The sequence below is a fragment of the Macrotis lagotis genome, chromosome 4, assembly GCF_037893015.1.
Source record: "Macrotis lagotis isolate mMagLag1 chromosome 4, bilby.v1.9.chrom.fasta, whole genome shotgun sequence".
Classification (NCBI taxonomy): Eukaryota; Metazoa; Chordata; class Mammalia; order Peramelemorphia; family Peramelidae; genus Macrotis; species Macrotis lagotis.
In genome coordinates, this window is record NC_133661.1 from 83,459,852 (window position 1) to 83,472,717 (window position 12,866).

Below are 12,866 nucleotides of genomic sequence, written 5' to 3' on the forward strand. Positions count from 1 at the left end.
AAACTGGTGTCAGTGATGGGAGAAAGAAGAAACTTATAATTCTACATCATTTCAAGATTTGCAAAGCTTTTCTCCTGTAAGAACTCTGTGAGAAAGTTAAAATAACAGTTTATAAAAAAGAAACTGAGTCTGAGAGGCTAAATTGTCCACCATCACTTAGTTAACAAGGAATAGTACATGGATTTGAAATTCAGTATGGGAAATTTGAAATAGTGTGCCTTTCTGGACAGAATTGGAGATTGAAATTGTTTCTTTTCCTTAGGCAGTTTTAAGTTGTTTACTGCTACTGGAAATATTATAGGATTATTGGATAATGAAAAGGAAGAGAAAGGGAAGGGAAAAAGAATTTATATAATGCTTACTAATATGGCAGACACTATGCTAAACACTTGTAAATATTATCTCATTTAATCTTCATGACAGCTCTGTGTCCTGATGCTATTTTACATTGAGGAAATTACACAATCATTGGTTAAGTGACTTAAGCGACTGCTAAGTTTATGAGGTCAAATTTAAACTCAGGTCTCCCTGACTAGGCTCAGTTCTCTATCTACTCTGCTACATGAACTCTGGGATTATTTAGTCTTATTTCCTTATTTCAAAGATGAGGGGAAAAATGAGCCCAGAGTAGAAGTGCCTTGTCCAAAGTCATAGAATATTAATAAACATGGCTCATAAATTACATGCATTATGGACAATTTAAATACTTGACTATACCTGTAGAAGAAGTTTACAAATCTCGTATTTTCCTTTTGCTGCAGCTTCATGTAAAGGTGTGAATTTCCACAAATCAGCTACATTAACCACTGCTCCATGTTTAACAAGCAGTTCTGCAACTTCGTAATGTCCATAAGAACATGCATTGTGCAAAGGCACAAGGCCACTGGGGAAAAAAAAATTAAACAGGGTAACAGATGAATGGTTTTTGAGGTTTTAGTTCAGGGAATTTATTTAAAAGGTTACTGACATAAAGTATATATATATAAATTTCACAGCAACTTTAATTCTATTAGTATTAAAATTGAGTATCAGATGTCTATCCTTATGAAGAAAATACTATTTAACATAAAACTTAAATAAAGCAGAATTATCTATCTTGCTTTCTTTTACGATTCCAAAAAACTATAAACACCCTGTGTAAATAAGCCTTTATAAATGCTAGAAAGCAGTTGAACTGAAATGTAAACTTCATATCAATATCAAGAGACAAACTTCTTAGAAATGGAAAGAACCAGATAATTCTCATGAAACAATTTCTACTAAGTTGAGGGAAAACTCAGGGCATGATAAATGCTCTTTACCCTTTATCTTTAGCATGCACATCAGCTCCATGCTGCAGCAGATATTCAACCACAGACACTCTGTTGTATCCTGCTGCAAAATGAAGTGGTGTAGATTGGCGCCCTTCGATGTCTCGGCAATTGACGCTCTGAGCAGTGCACAATTTCTGTAAGATTAAGAATGTCAGTATATTTTCTGAGGAAAATAAACAGTGATTTTCCTTATTGCTATACCAGTCTGCTAAATATTTTGATGAGATTTCTGATGACTCTGCTTTGTTCTTATTTTTAATCATTATTTCCCCTTTAGAAACAAAAAAAGATTTATGAAAACCTCTATCTTCAAATATTAAGATTCATTAAAGCTGATAATTTACATATTCTTAATTTAAATAATTTAATGAAGACATATGAAATTTCCTTGACCTAAAAAATTATTTATATTTTATTTTTTAAAAAAGATGTTATACAGCAACATGTGGGGCAATGATCAACCTTGAGGGACTTGCTCATTCCATCAGTGCAACAATCAGGGACAATTTTGGGCTATATGAGATGTAGAATACCATCTGTATCCAAAGAAAGAACTGTGGAGTTTGAACAAAGACCAAGGACTATTACCTTAAATTTAGGAAAAAAACTGCTATCTTATTGTCTGATCTTGCTATCTCTTATACTTTATGTTTCTTCCTTAAGGATATGATTTCTCTCTCATCACACTCAATTTGGATCAATGTATACATGGAAACAATGTAAAGACTGACATACTGCCTTCTGTGTGCGGGCGGGGGGAGTAAAAAAAATTGTAGAATTCAAAATAAATAAAATTTTTAATTAAAAAAAAAGATGAGAGGAAGTTTGTTTTTCTTCACTTGGGAGTTTCCTGTACCAATTCAATCATAGGTTCAGTCTCTTAATTTCTTATCCCTGTACATACCTATAAATATATTTATTACTGTTACTCCTATTTTAAAGTATATTCTTTATGAAAAGGGATTATTTGTAGTTATATTCCATGTCTAGCATAGAGATGACACTTAATAAATGTTTACTGCTTGATTGCTGCTTATGGACAACAAAATGGGCCCAAAGAAATAATAAAAAAAACCCAGGAAAAGGTTCATATGTTTTCAACAATATTCATGGTAGCACTTTCTGTAGAGGCAAAGAAGGGAAATTGAAGGAATGCCCATCAATTGGGGAATGGCTGAACAAGTTTGGTATATGGATGTTATGGAGTACCCATTGTTCTATAAGAAATCAGGAGCAGTCAGACTTTAGAGAAGCATGGAAAGACTTGCAGAACCAAGAGAACATTGTACACATAAACAACAACATTGTGAGTTGATAAACTATGATGGCTACAGCTCCTCTCAGCAGTTCAGAGATGAAGGACAATCCCTGGCTATGGACAATGCCATTCATATCCAGAGGGGGAAAAAAAACTATGAAGTTTGAAAACAGAGCAGAGCATACTATGCTCATTAAAAAAACAAAAACCACTTCTTTTATGATTTTTCTTTCCCCTTAGTTCTAATTCCTCTTTCACAACATGGTTAATATGTAAATATGCTATTCATAATGTACATGTACAATCTTTACCAGTCTGTTTGCTGTGAAGAGAAGGGGGAGGGAAAGGAGGGTAGTAGAAAAATGTGGAATTCATAAAATTTGCAAATGAATTTTGAAAAACTACCATTGCATGTCATTGGAAAAATAAAATAAAATTTCAAATAAAAAATCCAAAGAAAAGAAAGGAAAAAGTTTATATCTTACTTTTACAGTGTCCACATCTCCAGCCTTTGCAGCTTCTAGCAACTGTCTATCTGCATCTGAATTACTCAAAGGGAGACCCTCTAAAAAAGAAGAAAAAATACTTAATTCCTATTTGGAACATAAGTATTGCTCAGTCTCTCTCTGCTTGGATCCCTTTTTCCACTATGTAAGATTAGAGGGAACTATGAAAATGAAAACTACATTTTAAATTTCTCACAAGCCTAGATACAACATGATTATTTTTGTGAGAATAAGTGATCATATGTAATTCAAACACCAAGTAACCACAGATAATATGGTAAATGGAGGCTTGTATATCTTGGCAAAGTTAATATAAATTATCATTACAAATAATTTAAAATCTCATTGAAATGTGAAACTAACATTCTCAAGTACAACTTCTTTCCTTCCTTCCCTATGAATAATACTACATACAGCAAACTGGTTATTTGAGGAAGCTTCGTTTATGATAAATGGTTAGGTTAAAGAGGTCATTCTAAACAATTTAAAAATATCAGTCAGTTCACAATTATATATCATACAACCTTTCCACATAATAGCTATGCAAGGGGAATTAGGTAAAGAACAGACTACTGATTCTTTTTGTCCTGATGATGAAAGGATCCGATATCCAGGTAGCTGCATCATAGAGTCCATGATATATCAAAAGCAAAGGGTGACTAAGAAGAACCTGTTCACCATCTTTTAACAAGTTGTTCAAATGAACAATGGAAGTGCAACTAAAATCCTGGCAGGGCTCCCTTGCAGTAACAAGAGAGCCAGGAATACGTGGTTCTAAAAGGATAAGAAACTCTCTCTGTAAACTGCATCCCATGTGAACTAAACCAAGGCCACTACATTTATTTCTTGTAATCAGATCCTAAAAATGTGGAGGATGTTTTTCTGCTTCTTATCTCAAATTCCCTTAGGAAACCTTTTTGAAATTCATAGTAGTGGGAAGTAATTTTGCTATTGACTACTTTTCTGTAAGATACTCTACTAGGTGAATTACTTATTTTTATTATTTTTTATTATTTACTAATCACTTAAATGACAGTTAATATAAGTCCATTAGGTAGTCATATATTTACTAAATATCAAGGAATTGTGCTAGTTGCTATACCTCTTATATACAAGTATATACAATAGATATAAAATAGATAGTAAAGAAAACACTGCCATTGTTTACTTAGGATATTTATCAAAACTGCTGTTCCTCTCAGAGATCCTAAGTTTATGATATGAATTAAAAGCTGGTTATTCACCTAATACAACAACTTTCAGAAGACAGAAAATAACAATCCAAATTAAAATTGATACCTAAAAAGTTTTGGTCACTAAATATACTGATCTGGTTTGAGAAGAAATGGGAAAGTAAATTCAGGAATTGTCTGTTTTGTCTACTTCTACATTTAAGAGATAAAGGACACATGGACTGAATAAACTTGCCTTTTAAATGTCATATATATGATTGAAGTATTTTATACCTTGAAGAAGTTGCTGTACATTTTCATTTCCCATTTGTAAAGCTGTGAAGCCTTGAAGAGATACAATTGAAGGGTCACACCCATAGCTCAAGAGAAGTCGGCATGTCTGCAAATGACCACAGTGTGCAGCTCTATGAAGAGAAGTCTGACCGAGATTATCTAAAGCATTAACCTTAAAAAAAAAAGCAGAAAAGATTCCACTGAAATTGCAGAGACACATTAAAAGCCAAAAAAGAAGCTAATTTATTTATTCATAATTCCAAGCTGCTCTGAGTTTTACAGCAAATTAAAAAAAAAAATCAATCTACAGCAAGATTTCACCAATATACACATGTTAACTATAAATAGAAAGAATTCTTTATTTAGCATTGAGATTTTTAATTTAAGATCTGACCGTATTTTTCCTTTAAATTGTGTATTGGTTTATTCTAAGAGAATGATTTAATTATGTAAAGTAACATTACTAACTATATGACTTGTATTTTGGGGGGGATGGAGAGATGATGATATAAAACAAATGATTAAAACTGAGGTCATTTAGGATATTTTTCAAAGTCAGTTAACTATTTTATGCTGGACACAGTTTAAATGTCTCAGTGATCTTCAAATGAGAGTACAAACATAGGTTGCCTTTTATTTTCACTGGAAACTGAAGTGGAAATAGAAAAACTAAGTTTCTATGCCTAATTGAGGGCAATTATTACAACTCTTTAAATAATATTCAATACAAAATTTCTACTAAATCGTTCTCAAATGAAAGTCTGAATTGGTTATCCTTTCATTTTGTGTCTTCCACTAATTTTTCAGCATCAAATAGTTTGATGTGAGGTAATTATCTAAAAACAGTACTGTAATTTATATTTTACTCATTATTATTTTACTGGGTTTTTTTTAGATTTTTCAAGGCAATGGGGTTAAGTGGCTTGCCCAAGGCCACGCAGCTAGGTACTCATTATTATTTTAAAAGGTTATTGAGGGGCAATTAGGAGGCATCATAGATAGTGCACTGGCCCTGAAGTCAGGAGGAATGATTTCAAATCTAGTTTTAGACACTTGACACTTAGTAGTTGTATGACCCTGGGAAAGTCCCTTAACCTGAAATGCCTTGCCAAAAAACCAACAAAAAACATAAAAGGTTATCGAGACATAAATGATTATTTTAGCTTTTAAAAGGACAAGAATGTAGTTATTTGTATATTACATGTCTACCAAAACAAAGTCTTCCTCAAATGTATAACTAATTTGAAGTTACTGATAATAAAACTCCTACTGCAACCACCTTCATTATGTTCTCATACAATTTTAGGCCTCCAAATCTTTCTTCTTAGGCTACTGTAATAGCCTTTTTGCCTCTGCCTTCCTCTAGGACTTATCTTAGGTAATATTGCCTGAACAATATTCTTAAGAAGCAGCGAACCAGTGGGGGAAAAAAACACTGGGATGAGAACCAGGAGAAGCTACATTAAAATCTCACTTCTGGCCTTTAATGGCTTCTTTCAAAATTCAGCTCAGTCACACCCTTCTCAAGGAGGCCTTGTTTCATCCTTCTCTTGCTGTCTGAATTCTCCTTCCACCCCTGAAATGACTTCGTACTAATATATCTGGGTATATAATATATCCCTTCAGTGTAAATGTGAGCTCCTTGGAGACAGGGACTACAGTTTCCCTGTCATTTCACTCTTGAGCACAGTGCCTACTATTTAAAAGGTCTCTTAATAAAAGCTTTCTGAAATCAATTTAATTTAAAGAGATACCTTTGCTTCATGCTTCACCACTACTTCAACAACATCATTATGAGCTTTTTCAGATGCCACATGCAGAGGAGTCAAGAATCTTTAGAGAAAAAACAAAAGGTCAGTGAATGCACTCACCAGAAAACTACATTTGATTTATTTTTGAAAATACACTTACTCTTTTGTTTTCTCATTGATGTTTGCTCCTTTTCTTAGTAACAGTTCACAGACTTGTTTTCTCTTGGGATATGGAGATGCAGCAGCACAGTGCTAAGTAATTTAAATTGCAACATAAGCAAGGATCATAATTAACTATATTATTACTTAAAAGTATATTTTAATCAATTGATTTGCTGTGCTCAGTATTTGATTTAACATTTCACTCTCTGTACTCTATTTAGTAGAAATTAATAAGGGAAAATATTAGGCTGACTTTAGCTATTTGATATTCTGGATGGCTTTACCAATTTTTTACACATCTGGGGAGAATTCTTATGACAAAGATTACTAACACATGAGTATAGCTAAAATGACCAATAATTCTTTTCAGATTATTATATTATATTGGATATATATATATAAATTTTGTCCCAAGTTTGGAATGACCTATATGATGGTATCCTAACTACTTTTAAAGGAGCTAAGTTTTACAAAACTTATATTCCTGGCTCTAATGGTGGCTGAAGACTGGGAATCTCAGAACAGTTACCTGGCTGAAAGTCACATCCTAGATGGCACTAGAAATAGACTGTTCTTTGGGATTTGAAGCCAGAAAGAAAGCAGTTAAGAGATTATATGTTTTTGGGCAGTTAAAAGGTTTTTGCAGCCATAAAGCCCTAAGTTTTTATAAAGGGAAATTTACATACTGGGTATCATAACCTGTACTCTGAAATAGATGGTATCTGATCACATTGGTCTAAAATCTTAGAAACAAATGATTTCATGGAATTTTCATGTAAATTAATAGCTAACTCCAATTAATAACAAAAAGTTATCAAAAAGAACTTTAAAAATGATTTAGGGTACACTTAAAAACATGCTTAAGAGATAATTTCTAACAAAATGACAATACATTGAACAGAAATGAAAAAACAACAAAAGTTAGTTCTGGAGCCAATGGAAGCTATATTGCATTTTGCTTAGTTTAGTATTTTAAATCACTGTTCTAAAAAAACAAATATAATATCTAAAATATTACCAATGCCGTTTCATGTGTTTGGGGATGTTTGAAATTCACTATCTCCAGAGAAAGATGTTTTTTGATTCGAGCAACATCAGCTTCTCTTGCAGCCTGTAGCAATGAATGGCCTTTGAATTCATCTAGAATGTGGATTTGAAAGAAAACTATGAAACATTGTTTTTTTTTTAGTAGAAAATTACTTCCTATATCATAACAAACACCTGGAATATCCCAAATCCAAGAAAACAGAATACTAATAATTGTCTCTCTCATGAATACCTTTTTCAGGGGTTAGTTTTATTCCAACCCAGCTCCATTAGAAGCTGTTTTCAGCAATTTTGGATAACTTCAAAGTATACTCAGTCCAGAAAATTCTGATGAAATTCTCTAAAACATTCTGATTAAAGCAAGAGAATATATCAATGTTTGATCTTTTCACCAGTAGATGTGGAAAAAAAACCCAAAACCTTTTGTACTTTTGTGATAATCAGTCAACTTGTCCAGACCCTTGATCTGTGCTACCACAGGAATAACAGTGAGTAAGTAGGTCTCAACTTCTTTGCAAATTGAAGTGTTCAGGTTTTAGTATTCAACTAAAGGTGAAAAGAGAGCAAGGTCTACTAGTAGCTATCAGTTTTTGTTAAATGCTATGAGAGTTAAAAAACAAGGACTTTGATAAGTTGAGCTTCCTCCAGTAGCAACTGGCTGATTAAAAAGTAGCATTTTTCTCAAGGTTCACCACAATTCTACTTATTATAAAATTTCAGCTTGGTAAATTTTAATTTGTGAAACCACTATGCTGTTTTCCCCAGAGCCTTAGTGGATATAGGATAAATCTATCTGACTTATCACCTATACTGTATTTAAAGATGAATACACATTTCAGTGATTAAGCAATGGAAAATGAGACTTCAGAACCATTTTTACTACCACAGAAATAGTTAAGAATTTTAAAAATGTAGTTCACAGAATGATCAAGATTTAGAGTTGGAAGAGACTTTAGAGATCTAGTCCAGTTCTCTCATTTTACAGGGTGAGGAAACTGAGGCCCAGAAAATTCAAATGATTATCATTTAAGTATTATAAAGATATTAAGAGGCAGAGTCAGGATTAAACCTAAGTCCTCTCAATTTTATATTCAGAATAAAATATCTCAGATGTCTTATTTAAAACAAACTGAGGAAACTTTTAATCATAAAAATCTCATCTTCTTCAAAACAAATTCATGATTCATAAAGCTCATTTGAAAAGTGAATATATTTAAATATTTTCATAAACTGAATATGAGAAACATCCTTCTAATATTTTAGTTTTGAGTTTAAAGGATATGCTCTCAAAGTTTTAATAGACATTATTCTGAGAGGGAAAAACCCTAGATGCCTATGGTGAAAGAAAATGTTCTACATATTAAAAAATATTTTGGAAGTGAACAATTTTAGCAAAATCATAAGCATACTGCTTTAACATTCACTAATATATACTCACAAGCTAATCTTTCTTTTAGCTGAGGGGTAGGAGCCAAATCGATGGCACTTTTATTGTGACAATTTAGCAGTGTTGGATCTGCACCATAACTTAACAGGAGAGAACACACTTCAACTCTATTCTTAGATGCCGCTTCATGTAAAGGTGTGAACTGCCACAAATCCATAGCATTCACACAAGCACCATGCTAGAAATAAAGCACATATTTAACATTTAGTTTTAAAGAGAAGTTGTTATTAGAACTGTAAAATATTTTTATGATAGGTAGTTAATTTAAATAGGGTATTTCAAAGAACTTTTAAGTTGATTATTTGAACTGGAAACACCGTTTCTATAAAAATCACTTTATATAGGCTCCCATTAATCCATAAATGCTTACACAGCTCAGAAAATGGGTTACATATGTGTGTGATATTTTAAATCAGCCAATCTCAGAAGTTGGAGGAGAGGTCACAAGAGATCATTCAATCCACCTTTCACCCAGTACTCTCATCCACAGCATTCCTACATAAAACAATTCTAACAGACAGACCTGATAGTCTGTTTACATAGCTCCACAAAGTTATTCTGTTTTGGATAACTGTAGTCATAAAAAAATTGCTCATACTAAATGAAATCTGCTTTCTTTTAAATATCCACTCATTGATTCTTTTGCTCTCAGAAGCAAAGGGCTATACTAAGAAAGCCCTTGAAAATATTTTGAAGTTGAATAAAATGTCTCCCCTAAGTCTTCTCTCCAGGTTATAACATCAGTACCTTCAATCATTTTTCATGACATCATCTGTATGCCCTTTTTCGATTGGTGTCAATACATCATATAAATAAATGTGGCATCTTAAAATCTTGCTGAGGCAGCCAGGTGGCACAGCAATAGAGTACTAGCCTTAGAGTCAGAAGAACCTGAATTCAAATCCAGTCTCAGACACTTAATAGTTACTTAGCTGTGTAACCTTAGACAAATCACCTAACCCCACTGCCTTGCAAAAAATCAAAACAAACAAAAAAATTATAGCTGTGGTGAGGGAAGGGACTGGGTGTGTGTGTGTGTGTGTGTGTGTGTGTGTGTGTGTGTGTGTGTGTACCTGGTCTAGCGTTGCCAAGGCAACTGCAGGTGGGCAATATATTCAGGTGCTTTTTAGGAGTGAATTAAATACGTATGTGTGTATGTACACACACATATACACACACATGCATATACACATGCGAACACACACAAACATATATACACATACACACATATAATTATAAACACATATAGCCTGCGAATGATGTAATAAATATCCAAATGGTCCTTCGTAGGAAAAAAAAAAAGATTTCCCACCCCTGAACTTAAAGTATTTAATTAAGTGGAAGGAAGGGATATAAGAATCAGGAAAGGGAAGAGATAAGTACTTAAACCTTCAGAATATGGGAACAGTTTACTCAGATACCCACTACAGATGCTACATCCCCTGGCAAATACAAGTATTTAGAACTGGAAAAATTCTTGTGATCACCTAATTCAACTCTGTGATTTTAAAGATGAAACTGATGGCCAGAGAAGTTATGTAACTGGCCCAAGGCCATAAGGCAGGCAGTAGCAAACCCTAGGTTTTAATTTAGATCTTGACTCTTGTCCCATGCTCTAGTCATGTTTCCACAATTGCTCTCTATATAGGTAGTTGTAAATCATGGACTACTTTTAGTTCTTAATAGTCTGAATAATTAAGGCAATAAAAACAAATGTGTCCCTTTGAAAATATCAGACAAAAGTTGTCAATGAGTGTTAAAATCATAGTCACTGATTTTCTTAATGGTTATGAACTTCAGTAAGGATTGCCTTTTAAATATTTTGCTTTAAGAGTTCTGAAACTAGAACTGCTGTCACAAATTATATAACATTTAATTTGCTGATCAGATGTTGGCAATTTTGACTTCATGTTAAATCATTATATTTATATAATATGTATATATGCATGTGTGTACATTTGTACACATATATCAATTATAAACCTGAAAACTCACAATTTGGTCAGACATGTATATATGTATTGCAAATATCTATTAGGAAAGAAATTAGGTAGTTCTTCTCATATCAAGTTATCACCTTAACTGTAATTATAAAAGAGTCTTACAAATTGTGACTGTAGGACAAGCAGTGGATAGCCTCAGAGATAGGAAGACCTGGGTTTTACTTTTGTCTCTGACATAGGGTCACTTAACCTCTCAGTGACACAGGTAACTTTTTGTAAGACACAGGCCTGAACACACAAAATACAGGAACGAGTTTTAGAGAGAGATACACAAAAGAACTAACCTTCACCAGAAGCTCGGTTACTTCATAATGACCATAGGAGCAGGCATTGTGTAGTGGCACTAGATCTCTAAGATTTGAAAAGAAATATTTGTTACATATGCCTTGTTTCACACATTATATTAACCTCATAAATGTTTACATTATAATTTATCCTATGTACCATTCTTGGAATATTGCAGAAGCAAGACTATTTTTGAATGACTAGAAATGTTCAAAACCAACTCATTTTGGAAGAAGGTTTAGATAAAATAAATGTCAAAAATTTACTTTAACTTAAAGCTAAACTGCATAATTAAAAGAATAAACTTATAAAAAGATATTCAGAAGTTGTTCAGGCTTTTCGTTGATGACTTGAATAAAATATTAAAACATTTTTCTCTCTTGATATGAGTCTCCTTATTCTGATTGGCTTAACCCAAGCAAATTAATGATCTTAATGATTTTAAATGGCTCCAATTGGTCTTCTCAGCTTGAGCAGGGTCTATTTGGTCATACTGGTAGGCTCCCACCTACTGCTTCCTGACCTGAATTAATACAATTTCATACTTGTTGTTAAAGAGGAACCTTTCAAACTTTGGACCCATCAAACTTAGGTCAAATAATGTTAGGTGAAAAGAGACCTAAGTGCTACAAGACAGGAAAGGGTAGGGTTGCTTTCATCTTTTATCAACAATAGAAATACATATGAAGACTTAGAAAATATACAAAAAGCAGCAAGAAGAGCCTAGAAAAACTAGATTACAAAATTCTAGCCCTTTTGTACCAAAATAAGTTAACATATATAAAAGCAATTGATAAACCTTAAAGCATTATATAAATGCCAATAATTATTGCTAGTATTCCTTCTCCCATTGTCATGAACTCTTTGGCTAAGGAAAAAGAAGCATACTAAGCTTCGATGGAATGTATAAGAAAGATATCTAGAAGTCAAGCATAAAAAGTTAACACTTAATATTCCAAAGTATCTTCTTATCCATGACTCCTTGATTCTATTTCCTCTTCCATTATCTAATATGGACACAAAAAAGATTTGTTCTTTAGCACTGACACTCAAAGCTTCATATAACCTGGTTTCAACAGTTTTATGTTGCACCATTTCTATGCTAATTCTGTTCCAACCAAGATATGAAACTTACAATTCTATAAACATTTTTTTCTCTGAACCTTTGTTTATGCTATTTTTCTCTTAAGAAACACTGTCACCCTCCCTTGTTGCTGTTCTTGGACTTACCATTCCCCCATGGCTAAATTCGAAATTTAACTATATTAGTTTTTAGGGACTACTGATTGATTTGAACTATAGGACTTCTGCTTATACTATTCACTTAGTACTAAGCATAAGACAACTTAAATTGCTCATATACTTTTTAACTTATTCCTCCTAAGCTCCTGAATTATAAAATCCTTAAGGGGAAAACACTTTATTTTATCTCACTGCATATCTATCACAACCAGCATAATCATTGGTATATAGTAGACAACCTTAATAACTATGTTATATACACTAAAAAAATAAATTTGTGAAACTTTTCATTCATGGAATAAATAAAATAAATTGCAACTAAATATCATTCATTAATATTGAAATTTATTATTAAAATCACACACGGGAAAAGCTAAAAACTGCTA

General features: G+C 32.7%; 1 protein-coding gene across 1 annotated transcript in view; it reads right to left on the reverse strand.

Moving 5' to 3' along the window:
• Positions 1-12,866, reverse strand: part of TNKS2 (tankyrase 2) — a 58,116-nt gene that overhangs the window by 23,287 nt on the left and 21,963 nt on the right. Inside the window, exons 7-15 of the mRNA XM_074233387.1 lie at positions 11,238-11,304; positions 8,942-9,128; positions 7,475-7,596; positions 6,455-6,546; positions 6,298-6,376; positions 4,544-4,715; positions 3,057-3,136; positions 1,302-1,447; positions 718-883 (exon numbers count right to left, since the gene is read on the reverse strand). Of these exons, the coding sequence (XP_074089488.1) occupies positions 718-883; positions 1,302-1,447; positions 3,057-3,136; positions 4,544-4,715; positions 6,298-6,376; positions 6,455-6,546; positions 7,475-7,596; positions 8,942-9,128; positions 11,238-11,304 (1,111 nt within the window). The remainder of the gene's footprint in view (positions 1-717; positions 884-1,301; positions 1,448-3,056; positions 3,137-4,543; positions 4,716-6,297; positions 6,377-6,454; positions 6,547-7,474; positions 7,597-8,941; positions 9,129-11,237; positions 11,305-12,866) is intronic.